The following is a 17,486-nucleotide window of genomic DNA, read 5'->3' as shown; positions in this document are numbered from 1 at the left end:
TCTACCTTGATGTTATTTACAATTAGTCCATGTTTAGATAAATTGTGCAAGACCTTTTCAATTTGAATTTTAAGTTTTAGTTTCTTAAAGTTTTGGAAGCATCTATTTTTTTTGTCTTTGAATTTAGCAAATGTCCCTTGAATTTCATAAATAATTTAGCCTTGCTTGCTTTGCTTTTTGATTTATATATTTGTGTTTGTTTTTGTGTTGCTGAATCAATTTAGTAGCATGGTTGTGTTACTGAAGCATTTTAGTAACATGGCTTTTAGTAACATTATTAGTAACAATTACTAGAATCAATTTAGTAGCATAGTTGTGTAACGTCTCCTCTTAACATTATTACTAACAATTACTAATCCAAATCTATAAAATATGTTTTGGGTGGAAACAAACTAAAATCCTAATCCTAATTTCTCTCAATCAAGTAACTAAGAGATTTCATCCACATCTCTAAACTAACTTTTTGGTGGAAAGAAACTAAAATCCTTATTTCTCTCATTCAAATAATTAGGGAATTTCATCCACATCTCTAAAATATGTTTTGGGTGGAAACAAACTAAAATCCTAATCCTAATTTCTCTCATTCAAGTAACTAAGAGATTTCATCCACATCTCTAAACTAACTTTTTGGTGGAAAGAAACTAAAATCCTTATTTCTCTCATTCAAATAATTAGGGAATTTCATCCACATCTCTAAAATATGTTTTGGGTGGAAACAAACTAAAATCCTAATCCTAATTTCTCTCATTCAAGTAACTAAGAGATTTCATCCACATCTCTAAACTAAGTTTTTGGTAGAAACAAACTAAAATCCTTATTTCTCTCATTTAAATAATTAGGGGATTTCATCCACATCTTTAAAATATGTTTTGGGTGGAAACAAACTAAAAATCATAATTCCTCTCATTCAAGTAACTACTAAAGATTTCATCCACATCTCTAAAATATGTTTTGGATGGAAACAAACTAAAAATCCTAATTCCTCTCATTCAAGTAACTACTAAAGATTTCATCCACATCTCTAAAATATGTTTTGGGTGGAAACAAACTTAAATCCTAATCCTAATTTCTCTCATTCAAGTAACTAAGAGATTTCATCTACATCTCTAATCTAACTTTTTGGTGGAAACAAACTAAAATCCTTATTTCTCTCATTCAAATAAGTAGGGGATTTCATCCACATCTCTAAAATATGTTTTCGGTGGAAACAAACTAAAAATCCTAATTCTTCTCATTCAAGTAACTAAGAGATTTCATCCACATCTCTAAAGTAACTTTTTGGTGGAAACAAACGAAAATCCTTATTTCTCTCATTCAAATAAGTAGGGGATTTCATCCACATATCTAAAATATGTTTTGGGTGGAAACAAACTAAAAATCATAATTCATCTCATTCAAGTAACTATTACACATTTCATCCACATCTCTAAAATATGTTTTGGCGAATCAACTATGGTAATTCTTAAGTAAAAAAAAAATGTAAATTCTTAATTAAAACAAAGTGCCCCATCAACAATATTAATTTCATTTTATTCATATTAATCTTTATCCTAAAATGTTGGCCACTTCCTAATTTTGTTCCACTATTTTGTGCTTATCCTGATAACTAATACTCTTTATTGCTCAACCGACATATCCTACTCACACATATTCCACCTTTTTCCTATAAATATATCATAACCTATTAGCCAAACCATCTCAATCTAAATAAGCATCATCTTTCTTGGAAAGGAAAAAACAAGCCAATGATGTCTGCCAAATACACTCCAATCTCAGCTGTTTTTGGAGGAAGAAAGAATCTCAAGATGTGTGTGCGAGTTGCTCACATTTGGTTGATTCGAGAGAAGAAGGTCCCCACTAGCATCATTTTCATGAACATGTTACTGGTCGATGAAAAGGTTTCTGCATGTTTGCACTCTTAACTTTAAAATTAAAGTAATGTCATTTTTGTTTTTTAGTTATGTAATTTAACCAGCTGTTTAATGTTGTTGTTGTCGTCAACAGGGTGGACGTATTCACGCCACAGCTAGAAAAGATTTGGTGGCAAAGTTCAGGTCCATGGTTTAAGAAGGGGGTACATATCAGCTTGAAAATGCAATTGTAGATTTTAATGAAAGTCCTTATAAGGTAACTTCACACAAACATAAGCTTAGTATGATGCACAATTCAACTTTTACCAAAGTACACTTGCCTGCTATCCCTATGAACGTTTTTGAGTTCAAGCCATTCAATGAAATTCTCTCTTCAACTGTCGAGGAAGTATCTACGGGTAGGACTTGAATTCTGAATGTGTGTTGTACATTATTTCTACATATAAGCATTCGTTTATGAATTTCATACATTTGTTTTTGCTTTTGTATACGTAATTTCAGATGTTATTGGTCATGTAATTGAAAGAGGTGATATAAGGGAAACTGAAAAGGACAGAAGGAAAAGCAGGGTTATTGATCTCACTTTAGAAGATCTTGAGTAAGATTTGTCTCTTTCTTTGTACCTGGTTGTAATATAATTTTAATATACCTTATGTTTCTGAATTGATATTTTGGTAATATTTTATTACAGAAACAACCGCTTGCATTGCTCTCTTTGGGGTGAACATGGCGACAAAATTGTGACCTTTTTTGGCAACCATGACAACGACACACCTACTATATTGATATTGCAGTTTTGCAAGACACGCGTGTATTTAGGTATGTCGTGTTTTAAGTTTTTGCTTTCTGCTGATATCAACAATGAAATGGGAAATTATGTTCACTTGCTGTTGATTTTTAAAAAAATTAGGTGCTATGGGAGTTGTTAATGCCTTTAATGGGACTAAGCTGATACTTAATGGCGATTTGCCTGATGTCGCTGCGTACATGACACGGTAACCATTTATATTTTCATATGCTTTAGAATAAAGACAAGTTTTTTTGGTCATAATTAAGTTGTCTGGAGGTCTCACCACTCTTCTATTAACATTGGTGCCATTTTATTAGAATGAAAAATGCATCAATACAGTTCACCCGAAGTGTCAGCCAAATTTCAACGAACAGCTCCGCGTCTTTATCAGATGACTTGCTCAACACTAACCGAATGACAATTGAAAGCATGATTGAGTCAACTGAGGTAGCTATCTATTTATTGAAATTTTTAGATGTCGTTTTGGGTTCATCTTTGTTATTTTTCACATGGACAGTTGTACATTGCAATATCACAGGTTACTTCGAGGGGTGGTTTAAAGATATTGATTAATGACGACGACGGCGATGATATCGATGTTGCATCAAGTGTGGTCTACAGAGAAGTTTTCCGTAATGTGTAGGACTTTTTTGGGTACTATTCATTTTCTTACTTATTGAAAGTATTTGCATGTCAACGAACTTCAGTTATAGGAACTACGTACTAGAATTATGGAACAATAACAAAGTCTATGGTAATTGTCATTTTGCTTTGATTCACGACAATTTTTACATTCAAGCGAACTACAGTGTCTTATTTTTTCAGTGAGTATTAATTTTTTTAAATGACACGTGCGTTAGCACGGGTCAATGGTCTAGTTAAGTTAAATCTTTTTGTCTTAGGCTCAAATCTAAAATACAGAAAAATCTGATTTTTTTTTTCTAACAAATTTTATTTATTTTATTTCATAAGCATTATATTATTTTTTAATTTAATTTAATTTTTTTAATTTAGGAAGTAGACTGCAGTGAACATGAGAGAGATTTTTTTTCCTTGTCAAAAAAAAAAAAGAGATATTTTTTTTGGAAGGAGTGTACACAAGAGATAACAGTTGAAAAAAAGTGTACTACATGAAAGATAAAGATTTTATAATTATCAGAATCTAGTCTACGAGTGTATGTAATTATATAAAATTCCGATTGATGGTGGATACTTTTGACCTCAATTATGCAAACTTTTCTTACCTATTTTTTCTTTTGAGGAGATTCTTTTTTTTTTAAGGGATTTTGAGGAGATTCTTACCAATGGGTTGAAATTACTTCCTAAACTTTTAAAATAAATATTATTATTAATTTTAAATGAATAAATAATTTAAATTAACCTAAATGGACAATATCGGTGAGTTCTCTCATGTTTCTTCACCAACTTCAACAACCTGAAGTTATGAGTTGGGTATACCACCCAAGAATTTCATGCATAGAACTTACACTTAGCTTCTTAGACTGAACAAATTATATGATTTGATTAATGTCTACGTCCCTATCTATAATAACCCATCAATGTGCATCATTATTAACCATCACTTTCTCACTATCTCTTGTAATTAAGTTAAGTGCTTATTACAAAAATGGCTTCAAGAAATGGTGAAGAGAAAGTTGAACATGGCTTCAATGATTTTCATGAAACAAAGAAAAAGAATGATTGGATCCTTTTGTCTCTTAGGGTGGTTGCATTTTTTGCAACTGCAGCTGCAACACTTGTGATGGCACTCAATAAACAGACCAAAAGTTTTGTTATTGGCACCGTTGGTAACACCCCATTAACTGCTACTCTTTCTGCCAAATTTAATCAAACTCCAGCTTTTGTGTAAGTTTTCAATATGATTCTACTTTCCTCTTTTCTATTTATGTTGGTTTGCGAGTAAATATATAAGTAGTAATAGAAAGTAGAGTCCCGGAACAAGTAGTCCAATGGTCAGAGTCGTTCCTACGAATCTGGAGGCTCGATTCTGTAAGTAAAAAGAGGTCCGTAATAAAATAAAAACGTTTTTTTTTTTTTTTAAAAACAATGTTCTATTTAAATTTTTTAAAAGATAAATACAAGGTGTCGTATATATGCGATACACACAAATGTGAAAATCACTACCGTATATATGAGGAACCTCAAACCACCCTATAATTTTTTTAGTAGGGTAACACTTAGTAGTACTACTGGACTATAATTTTTTTTGAGGCCCATACCTTGGGAAGACCCAGTTCCATTGAACTCCTTGCACACCCCAAAGTCCGGCACTGCCAATGGTATCGATTCAGACACCAAAAAAGTTTTATGTAGGATGTCCGAAATTCGACCTCTTCTACTAGCAATTCCCACTAATACATACCTATAAAAAATTCAAGTGAAAATAGAGAAAGGAAATTGTTATGATCCGTCTCTAATTTCATCGCTTAATTCAAGGGCGATGAATTTAGAGATATATTATATGTTTAATATTTTGTGATGATCCGGCTATTTTAAATTAATTTTTTTGTAATATACAGGTTCTTTGTGATAGCCAATGGAAATGCTAGTCTCCATAACTTGGTGATGATTGCATTAGATATATTAGGACCCCAATATGATTACAAAGGACTTCGCCTTGCATTGATTGCAATATTAGACATGGTAAATTTTTTTAATTTTTTTTGTTTATAATTAAGTTTACATCAATTCTACAAGATTTTAAATTTTTTCTTTTGATATCATTTATGTAAGAAAATGATTGATAAATTATAATTTTTTTTTGGGTGAAGTTAACTATGGCTCTGGCATCAGCTGGAGATGGTGCAGCAACATTCATGTCAGCATTGGGAAGAAATGGTAATTCACATGCAAGATGGGATAAGATTTGTGACAAATTTGAAAGCTATTGCAACAGAGGTGGTGGTGCCCTTATTGCTTCTTTCATTGGCTTCATTCTTCTCTTGATTATCACTGTCATGTCCATTTCCAAGCTTCTCAAGCCTAATCGCATTAACCATGCTCCCAGTCCTTGATATGATTAACATATATACACCGTACTCTCTCCGTCCTAAAATGTAAACAAAAACGAGTCAATATAAATTGATGTATTTGGTATAAATTTTAAACCAAATACATTAACTTTTGTTGACTAATTTTTTATCTATATTTTAGGACAGAGGGAGTACACTATTAGACATATATACGAATATGTTGTTTTTTCTATGTTGACTTTCTTCTGTTTGAGTGTTAGTGTTTGATATATGTAATTAGTTGTACTTGAGAGACCAATAAAGTATTGGATTGCATACAACTTTTTTACTTTTGAAAGTCTTAGAATATACTATGTAGTTGGGGAAATGAATAATCATATATGAATCTCTTCTTTTTTGCTACTTGCCCTTCTTCCAATATATGCTTAGAGCATCCATATAGTTTAGAAATTCATTTTTGATTACCTAGGATGTCACATATACATATAAGTCGTTATCTCACATATCCTTTATATATATAATAGCGAAAAGACGGGCACTCACGTGCCCGTCTTTCCACTCACGTGATCACCAATGTATCTTAGTATAGTGAATTCCTTCATAATAAAGACCTATGCAATTTTTCATTATCAAAAGAATTTAGTGATCAAACATATTATGAACACGGAAAACTCCTTAATCCAAAGTGAATAACTGGAATCAAGCAGCATTTCTCTCTTTTTTTTTTTTTTTGTGGGAGCTACGAGTTTAAATCATGTCATGTACATATATTTTTTTTTTTTAAAATCCTATTTTCTGGGTAAACCATTGTTATCCTCCGTGCGCAACTGCGGAGACTAACCACAACAAATGTTTTTTCATACGCACTGGACATGAATCAAACCTTCGACCAAATGATTAACAGGCTCAAATATTACAAGAAAGAAACTACATGTGCATGTGCACTCATAAATTTTTGGTTCACATGCATTCGTGATGAAATCAAGATCACAAGACTAGCAATGCCACCAATTAAAAGTAGCAAAAAACAGAAGTTGTAAAATAGACTTTATCTGTTAAATAGATTAAGTATCATGCAAAACATATGCAACTATGGCTGTAAATTTTCAATACTTGATCAATTTTTAAAAACACAACCATGGAATCCAATGTATCTGAAAAGAGTCATTCTAGTACATTAAGAGCCAATGGCTTCCAGAGGCAAAGTTGTTTTAAACATTAAACATTCTAATTATGACAAGGATGGCTGAAAAACAGAAAGTCCAGCACAAATTCTTTGAAAAAAATGAGGCATTCCTCCTACAACTGAGGTTGAATCTAATCCGAAAAGACCTGCAGAAATAACAAGCCAAAATAACTTATTGATTGAAGAAATAAATCCAGAACTTGACAACTAACAAGTTCAACAAATCTGAAAAATAAAATGTAAACAAACATACAATGTTAACAAAGTCAAGGCAAACAATAGTTAGAATCCAACCACTATTGTGACTAGTCTAGTATTAAGATTAAGAACACGCATGTAAGACATATGAAAATATATCAATAACAGTATACATACGTTTCATTTAAATAGCAAAACTACAATAAATGCAGCCATCAAAAGATCATCATATAACCGCAATCTAACATGAAATAATATAATCCAGAGTCAAATAAGGCATAATAGTTAACAATTTTATCTGTAACGAGTAATGACCAACACAACTTAATTCAAATCATTACTACACTATATAATCAGCCAATACATCAGATTCTTCCATCAATACATATTCCAGTAGTCACTAGTAATAGGATATAAATAATGTACATCCAAAAAATGGCTATGAAGTCAAACTCGTAAACTAAGTGCTCGTCTTTATCTTTCACTTTAGTTCTATATTCACATTCTGCAGTGCACAAGATGTAGACCGAGACTTATGTCCTGCACGGTTTGGCATAAGTTTCCCTTCCATTAAGAAAATTAAGACAGAATCAAACGTCCTTGTCTATATAAAGATTCGTGTGTCATGAATCAACATTCCACCCTTTGGAGTATTTCATCACTAACTTATCCCTACCACTCCAAATCAAGACTTCTTGTACTATCTCAAAAATAAAATAAAATCAGTGTCAGTGTCATTCAAAATAAGATGGGATGACTTGTGGCTGATGATACAAACTAACTGAAAGCAAATCAAATACCCCTTTTCCACCTGGAGGTTCAAGTAATGAAAATGTGGGCAATACATGACTATAAGATAACTATCCATTTACAATTCAACACTTTGGTACATTGTTTACTATAGTTCATTGGTTATTTGCATACGTTATAGTCTAAAAAACAATTCACACCATCAGTGGGAAAATTAACTGCATTGAAACTTGGAAGATCCAATTTGTCAAAAGGCTATACCTAGTACTATAGAACTTATGTTGAGTCTAGTGTAGCAGCAGACGCAAGAAAAAATCATCGGCGACATGAGATCATTCAACTTTGTGTCTTTTTTCAGTACAGTGTCTTTTTTTTTATAAGTTCTAGAATAATTATCTTTCAAAAAATTACATCACAGTAGTTTTATGGGTAAATTTCACTCACCTCCCCTAAACTTTATTAAAATATCACTCACACCCCCTCTATTTTTCAATCCAGCAGTCACCTCCCTTATTTAATTTTCTAACTATCAGATACCTCCCCCATGGTTTAATGGTGTTTAAACTCTGTTATGAGACAGTCATAAGCTGCTGCAATGTGCTTCCTTCGAAAACCATTATTCTCCTATTTATGAAGCTACCTCTACTTCCCCTTAATCTTCCAATTCCACGTGTAATTTACTTTTGATTCTCTTAATTTTATTTCAATTCTCAAATCCATGGCTTTGTAACTTGAAATTCATCTGAATCTACAATTTCTCTTGTTTTATTAAATGCTTCTATTTTCTAAATATATAGTTAATTTACTCCAACTTTTTTAATTCCTTTTTTTTTTCTTTCAAATATTAGAACAGGAGGAGAGGTTTTTATATTGACAGAAGTAGAAGAGGTCTAAAACACTACTCTATTATTTGTGAAAATTGCTTTTTTTTTTTTTTGTTGTTACAGTAAAGACATGCTAAGTTCTGAGCTGGTATGCTACACCTACTAAATTCTGAGCTGGTAAAAATAATTTCTTGCTAAAGAAAGACGCAGAAGCATTTTCCAAATTGGATAAGAAACCTTGACAGTCTAAGATAACGAGTGGAATCCCTAGCCATCGAGCAATACAAGAGTTATGATAATTGAACACCGCAATACAAACTACAGCAAGAACGAAGAGAATGATGACGATAATAAAAACACCCGTGCGGGAAAGCGGTGACGAATAAACCGGCAAGAGCAACAGCAACAGCTGGGAACACATCTTGATACAGGGAATACAGATCAAGGATGCAACCCAAGAACAAAAGTGAATGAGTAATCTAGAGACAAGAAAGAAAACCGTTTCTCTGTTAACGGAATTTGATTATAACTAACGGCAGGGGAGGTTATTGAATATTGGGAAAATAGAGGGGGTGTTTCTTGTATTTAGACATACCTCATGGGAGATCATTATAATTTTCCCTAATTTTATATAACATATTCAGTTTGGTTCATAATGCATTGTGCAACACTAAGCAGACATTATTACATCTAATTCATAACGCAAATCTTAGAAAATCCAATGACAAACCATTTAATGCAATTCATGATTGTGAACTATTTAAAATATAGTGCAAGATGTGAGAGAATCAACAACTCAAATTAACAATGATCAAACAAGTCACCAAAATCAGAGCAGGCATAACATAAATAACACAAACAAAAACTAACCATATATATGTTGCAGTTGAATCCATGCTTAAGGTGTTCATAGTCGTTTTGAAACTGAGGAATATTCGAAGTGCCAGTTTTGGTATCATAAACAACCAAATTCACATCGCCAACTTCAACCTCAATAAAAAAGCGAAGCGATTGGAGATTCATACATAACTAACTTATAATCATAATCATCATCATCTGTTAGCATACCATTATTTGTTAACATGAGGTGGTGGTGCTTGGTTGACATATGAAGGTGTTTCTTTGCGAAATTGGGATCTGAGATCAAAGAATCAAAGAACTTACAGAGGCATCGGAGTTGTATGAGTAATTTGACCGGAAGCCTACATAGAATCTCAGGTATGAGATCAAAAGGAAGAGTTGGAAGCTCCGGCGGTGGGTATGTTAGGGTTCCGGTGGCCAATCGCTGTCTTTGAGTATTGGTTGTTTCCTCCGTTAGTGACTGAGAATAAACGACGTCGTTTCGGTTGTCGTTTCCGTGTGCCATTTCTTTAGAACTATGAAAGTGGTTACCACCCAAACCAAACCCAATTTGATTAGTTTTCCTTGTTTTGATTGGGTTTGGAATTTGGATATAGGTTTGGGTTTTCTCCGATTTAAAAAACACGGGTATGAGACGGGTAACATGTATATGTATATAAGTCCTCACCCCAAACCCATAACCAAACCCGTCACAAATGCAGAAAACTACTTTATGATGATATGCCATGTTATTTATTTGATTTGATAATTTTCGTGTTATAAAAACTACCATTGATATTTAAAGAAGCAATTAAATCAGTCGGTGTAACAAATATTAAAGTGAACATATTGTTGGATAATGCATTACAATATTTCTCAGGAGTTGCAAAAAAACATCTATTTTTTATTAAAAAAAAACTATTCAATGCAGGGACGGGGATGGAGCGGGGATACCCGAACCCGTCGGGGACGGAGATGAGGTTCAATTTCTCATCCCCGTTGGATATGGGTAGGTGACGGGTAAGTATATGATAATCGGGTATGGGGACAAGGAATGTAAAACCCGTCTCCACCTCGCCTCATTGCCATGCTTAGATTCTACAATCCTCAAAAATGAAAAATTGAGTTTTCAATGATATTTAGTTTGACTTTTAAAAATTGCTTCTATTCTCCAAAAAGCAATTATCCTTAAGCTACAAATTCTAACTTTTGGTTTTTCTAGAATCAATTCTAAATTAAATTTTATATTTTGATTATTACAACCTATTATTTTCCTTTATTGCCCTTTATCAATTATCCTTCTTTTTGCTTTGTAATTAATTTGATGAACAAAATTTAATCAGAAAACCTAACGAACCAAATCAGCCCCCGAAAAATATTTATGGTCATGAGTTACCAAATTTTGAATTTTCCTTTACGGTGTCCCCATTCAGATTTATTGTATTTTTTTTTTTTTACGATATATTTTATCATTTTTGGCAACTAACTCTAATATTTTTTAACTTCAATATATTTTATCAAAAAATATAAAATATATGAACAAATATTTTGTAATTTTTTTTTAGTTTAATAATCGTATTTATTATTTTTAAATTAATATATAGAAAATTTATTTATTTAAATTAAATAATATATCTACATTTAGTATTGATCTACATATACATTCAACTATGCACATTTACCTGAATTTAGCTATGTCCATTTTAGTAATTATACATTCAAAAGCAATTTTGATAAAAACTATCCAAACAACATTCATTTTGTTTAATCAATTATGCATTATTGTATCCAAACATAAATCAATTATCTCAAAATCAATTCTGTCACAATCAATTCTATCATAATCAATTCAGTCAGAATCAATTCTATCCAAAGCTGAACCAAACACACACGATATCTATTGACCAAACTGGAGAATCAAACCAAAAAAATTTAATTTTATTATTATTATATACTTAAATATGCAATTTTTTTTTAAGGAATTAAATATGCAATTGGTGTGTCCCGTAAGGGATAATTTGTGCAGGACTGGGGTTCGAACTCAGATTCTCCACTTCTCTACACATAATGTATAATCAGTAAACTACTTGACAAAAAAAAATAAAAAATGCAATTGGTGTTTCCAAATATAACTTGGTTTGATCTTGGTCCTTGTTAATGTGAATATATGCCTTGACAGGATTACAATGGTTTTGATGATTGACAAATGAAGTCCTAGAAGAACAACGATGCATAAAGCGGAAAAGAATATTCAAGCTTTCTAGTCTTGGATTTTATTTTTATTTATTAGGACTTTATGTAAATAGTAGAAAAAGCTCTCATGAAAATACATCACACACTCACATTGATTTTTATTTAAAAGTAATTTTGCATGAAAATGTTTTTGCATGAAAACCGAGAATTGATTTTAGAAATTGTATAATTGTTTTGACATTAAAAATATATTTGAATCATTTCATAAATCAAAGTATATAATGAAATATGATTCTGGACATATTTATTTGTGACCATGTTTATATATGGAAAATCATATTTCTTTATGACCTTGACTTTGACATGATGGATATAGACTACTTCTTCCGTCTCTAATTATAAGACCCTTTTGAGAATTTTTTTTGTCCCTTTTTATAAGACCCCTTTGTTATTTCCAACTACATTAATTATTTCTTTACATACATGCCTCTATTTATTATACATCTTTTTCTTCAATCAACAATAAATAACATGTTGAAAACATAAACTAACCTTCTTTCTTAAAAGATAAAATTGTAAAAACAATAGTGATTACAAACAACTTTAATACAAATATCCACTATCTTAATTCCCGTGATTTTGACAAAAGGGTCTTATATATAGGAACGGAGGGAGTACAAAGCTTGCAATTTGCCTAACGTGTTTTCAAAATCAACATATAATTGATTATGCATTCACATATTTGATTATGGTGAATCAATTTTGTTTCCATTGGAATTAATTGTCTTTCATACCGTTGGAAATATTCTGATATGCCATAATTGGATTTCAATTTGTCACAACGGCAGCTTATGCATTGAAGTGTCCAAACGGGTAGTTTTCTTTTTGTCAAATTCATTTCATTCTTATTTGAACTATAAATAGGTGCCGTGTTAGCATTTCTAAAATAACTGATATTGGTGCTCAAACTTTGTGAACAATATTATTTCATCACTCTCATTATTTCTACACTTACTAATTTATTTTATTGAGAGCTATTTTATATTGTAGTACTTGTGTTTCAATTTGTTATATCTATATATTTGGTGTATTACTTTATTATTGTAACTCTTATTTTGTATTGGGTGCGATCCCAAAGTTTCAAGAGAGGTGATATCTCTTGGGTTTAGAGACTCTTTTACAAAGGATTGTTTTGTTTGAAGAGTGCTCGCTTATTTGTAAAGGTTACTAGCTTATCCCGTTTAAAAGCTAGGTTAGTGAAAATCTCAAGGGGCTTTTCCTTGGGGACTAGACGTAGGCCTTGGTGTTTTAGGCCGAACTAGGATAAATTTCTTGTGTCATTTTCTCTCATCCCTTTATCTCTTTTACTTTACTTGTTATTTATTTTAGCACAATTTTTCTATTTTTTCATCTTTATTATAAACTTTTATATACACTTTATTTCTTTTGGTTAAAATATTTTTTAAGTGCTTATTTTAAATCGTTTTCTAAAGAACACAATTCACCCCCCTCTTGTGTGTTTGAAGTCACTTGGTCAACAGTAAAAAAAACAATTTTTAAAAAGATTTTGAAAATTGCTTTTGTGACAAAAGAAACTTCCTAAAAATACAAGTAAAATATCAATTTACCGTCAGAGGTAGTTAACTACCGTTGAGAGATACGGCTAATGTTTTTAAAACCGGACCGGAGATCAAACCGGTGAGATCTTCGATTCAACCGGTCCAACCGTTATGAAACCGGATAATTAATAATTAAATAAATAAATTTTATTAAGTATATATTACACGCGGATGTCTCTTTGCAGGGTACTTTTTACAACCTCAATACCATATTTTACTAATATTTTAAGAGTCCAAACATTAGCTTAGAGTCCAATACCTAATACCCATAGCTTATGTGTAAGTAGTGTTTAACCGTCAAGCAACATTGAGATTTGAGATTCCCATTTCCTTCCATACCATACCAATACTCTCTTTCACGTTCATTGTTTTGTTGTTTTTCTCTTCTCTCTTTCGTGAGTTCCTCTCTCTTGCAATACATCATATAGCAATGATTCATATGTTTCTTTTCTTATTCTATTATATCCATCTGTGTCGTTAGATCTCCCCTTCCTACATGTTCATTTCTTTCTTAAACGCTGATTCATGATTTTGGAGAGAAAAAAAAAATGGAACCGAACGGCTTTCAAAAAACGGTACCGGTTCACTGGTTCAAGCTGGTTTTCCCGGTTTTTTCAGTGGTTATTCAGACTAGCGGTTCAGCTAGGTTGTCCGGACCGGTGCCTGGTCCGGTTCACGGTTGAACCGGCCAGTCCGGTCCGATTTTCAAAACATTGGATACGACGATACTTAACTGCCGTTGCGTTCCTGGTTCAAATTTCATCAGCTTTCTCCTTCCCCTTTTTCCCCCACATTTGAACATGTTATACATGCTATTTTTTAAAACATTTTTTTCAATTATTTTCATCCAATTTCACATTCATCAATTCTAAAACATATAAAAGGTACGAAATAATTTTAACATGATAAAAATAAAACACAAGAAATAATATAAAAGGTACGTACGTAAATGTCATAGAAATATCACAAGGTACGAATGATGTCATAATAATACATCCCATCATCAAAGTTAAAATGTACATAAAAAAAAACTAATGCTAATTAACCCTGCTGCCTACGATGCCTATGCCCCCTGTGCTGCATGACAATCTGATACATAAGGGCAGGGCGACCAGTACTGCCAATCCGGATCATCTCCTGCACGAGCTCCTCTTTAGTCATCTCGGCGCTCATGGTGACCGCGTTATCAGCTATAAGTTGCTCCCGGTTTGCCGGCCTAGGAGGTGAGAGACTTTGACATACCAAGCCATGTAGCCAGTGTAACGCCCTAGTCGTTAATTTATTTATTTTGGATTTATTTAGAGTCTTTTATGTGATTTTTAATAACATTGGTGATTTATGTGGTGTGTTATATTTTATTATAAGGTTTATTTTAATAATAATTAGAATAAGTGGGAAATTAGTATTATTTTGGAGTGTGGGGAGTTAATTAATATTTAATAGAATTAAGGGGAGTTTAATGAAAAGAAAAGGGAAGTTACTTTTTGGGAGTTAAGAAAAGAGAAAAGTCAGAAAAACGTTTTTACGTGAAAACTGTCAAGTTGGGAGAAAAGGGAGAGAAGAACAAGTAGAGCCAAGAACTGATTTTGCTGTGCATTTCTTTCTGCAAAACTAAGGTAATGGTGAGGTTTGCTTCATTAGTGTAGATTCTAAATTCTGATTTTTGAGTTTAACAGGTTTTGGTAGAAAATTGGGAATTTTAGGTTTATGTTGAATTAGTGGGTTTGAGTGCAGAGACTATTGTTTTGATGTTAGAAATAGGTTCTGGTTGCATACATCATTTAGTTTCATATTTGTAAACTGATTTGGGGAGTGGAATTGAGAAAATTGGGATTTTGGGTAAAATTCTGGGTTCTGGTCGTGCTGATATTCATCGCTCGTCTAGGCGAGTAGACCTTCCCGCCTCGCGAGTGAGCAATCTTCATGGCTCGCCTCACGAGCAGAACCACTCGCCACGGTGAGCAAGTGCCTGTGAGATCATGATTTTTGAAATGTTGTTATAAGCTGTAAAATGGATAGTTTTAAGTACCTAGATGATTTTAGAGAGGTCTGGGACAATTTTCAGATTAAAAAGATGAATAGGGAACTTAAAAATGAGGTTTTACTGAGAAAAATGTCAAAACTCCCGAGAGCACCTGTTTTGAGTTCGCCTTGAATTCGCCACAGCGAGTAGCCTTTTTCTTGTGCTCGCCATAGCGAGTTGCCCAGTTTTCTGAGTTGTTTGTGTTTAATTGATTAATGTTGATTGGTATTGGTGTTTAAGCATGATTATGAATAAATTGTGCATTTTCTGGGATGATTGAATTAGTTATAATGGTTTGTTGTTGACTGGGATGTATGCTTCTATTTAATTAAGTAATACATGATGTTGCATTAAGGAGTGGTGAGTCATATGAATACATATGCATTGTTGGAGTTGTATGTAGATATACACCAGTGGAGTTAGTTGCATAAGCAAAAAAGCGGGAGGGCTTCGGCCCTAGAACGCCTTGTCGTTCAAAGCGGTGGAACACTAGTTGTTCAAAGCGGTGTTTAGCGGTGAGGACTCATGTCCTGAAAATGAATGCTTTAACCATTCAATTAGCGGTGAGGGCTTCGGCCCTGATTATGGTACCACATGCATTGTAGAGGAGTCTTAGTGGAGATGTCGAGTGTTGCATGAGTTGCAGTTATTGGTTTTAATTACCGAATTTTGTTGATGTTGATAATGATGATATTATATATGTTGATGAATTATTATTATGATAGGGTGTTAGATTCAAATTGATGAATTATTTATCTATATTTTTGTTGTGAATCTCACCCCTTCTGCTTGAAAATGTTGCCCTTCCTATGGGTAACTTGCAGGTGATCCTGAGTAGTAGGTGGTGGCTCAAAGTGTTTAGCGCTCTGATACGTGGGATGAGATTTTAATGTCACCTTTATTCCTATGTATCAATTTTTGAATATTGCTGATGTAGCCCTATGGTTGTTGAATTTATGTTGTTAAGGTTTTTATGCCAAGATTTAATTATTGGAGAATTAATATGTTGGATGTTGATGTTATTTAAATGTTGAAAATATTCCGCTGCAAGGTTTTAATGAAATGATTAAAGTTGGTTGTTTATTAAATAGTTTTATATACTATTTAAGAAGTTTTGAATTAGTAGTGTGACATGCCCGTTTGGGAATTACTCTGATGCATGTTTATTTATTATTTAATTGTTTTGGGTAACGGGGTGTTACAGCCAGGCTGATGCTCCCACACTCACTGACACCTCTGTCTCCAATCAGTGTAGAACCACGGACTGGGTTCTATCAACAAAGTAGCCAACATCTCCTTTGGCATCTCAGGGACATCTGATGGATGTCTGGGGATGTAATGTTTAAAGCCAAACTGGCTCGTAACCTGCCCAGGTAAATGACGGTACACCTTTTCCTTCCCGCACATAAGTTATCCCGAGTAAGTGACAATAAGCTGAAAAGGGCGCATTTCTCTATGATCATCATATGTAGACCACCACACATCACCCACCTCTAAGCGATCAAGGAGTAGGCGGTAATGGTACACACTGCACAACTGTATGCCCTCTGTTAGTAATCCATCTCCCTGCACATGGTCTCTCCGGCTTCCAACTCTTGTTTTTCTTCCCTGGGTACGGACCTGACAAATGCTCAAAAATCCATCCTTGCAACAAAAAAGTAATACACAAAAATAAATATTCGAATTAAATATTAAGTAAATATAACAAAATGATAAATAAATTATGAAAACTTCACAAAAATATTAAAATAAAATCCTAAATAAATGTAGTCGAACTTAGGGAAAAAATAATTTAACATGATGATAAAAATTATAAATTAAATTCATAAATAAATGAAGATAAATATTAAATTATTACCATAAGAAGGGTCACACAACCAGCCATCGTCTTGTCACCCAGACGAACATAATCATCAAGATAATCATATAGGTAAGCTAAGGTCATCCCTCCCCATGATCACTTCCCAATTGCATTCAGGTCCACCATACAATCAAGATATACCAAGTCGATGTGTCTGTTCGTTTTGTTAGTGAACAACGCACTACCGACAAGATATAAAAGAAAACTCCTCACACAACAACTCCTTCTCGTATCTCTCTCCAGCATCTCCTCCCTCGTCTGTGGGGTGCTCCAGCCGTCTAGCCTCAATCAGGAGGGATTCATAAAGTCGCTTCAATGCAGTATAACTAATATGAGCA

At 33.0% G+C, this 17,486-nt stretch overlaps 1 protein-coding gene and 1 long non-coding RNA gene across 2 annotated transcripts; one reads left to right on the top strand and one right to left on the bottom strand.

Moving 5' to 3' along the window:
* Positions 1-4,212: 4,212 nt before the first annotated feature.
* LOC25480267 (CASP-like protein 1B1) lies at positions 4,213-6,056 on the top strand. Its single transcript, XM_013587290.3, has 3 exons — positions 4,213-4,527; positions 5,202-5,325; positions 5,454-6,056. Exons 1-3 carry the CDS (start codon positions 4,289-4,291, stop codon positions 5,694-5,696), a joined length of 606 nt encoding a protein of 201 aa, XP_013442744.1. The 5' UTR covers positions 4,213-4,288; the 3' UTR covers positions 5,697-6,056.
* Positions 6,057-6,688: 632 nt separating this feature from the next.
* Positions 6,689-10,034, bottom strand: LOC25480266 (uncharacterized). The gene is made up of 2 exons (XR_003008502.2): positions 9,483-10,034; positions 6,689-6,986 (listed from the first exon to the last, which is right to left on the bottom strand). It is a non-coding gene; the product is annotated as an uncharacterized lncRNA (long non-coding RNA).
* Positions 10,035-17,486: the final 7,452 nt, after the last annotated feature.

The sequence above is a fragment of the Medicago truncatula genome, chromosome 2, assembly GCF_003473485.1.
Source record: "Medicago truncatula cultivar Jemalong A17 chromosome 2, MtrunA17r5.0-ANR, whole genome shotgun sequence".
Classification (NCBI taxonomy): domain Eukaryota; kingdom Viridiplantae; phylum Streptophyta; class Magnoliopsida; order Fabales; family Fabaceae; genus Medicago; species Medicago truncatula.
This window is presented reverse-complemented; position numbering and strand designations above follow the sequence as displayed.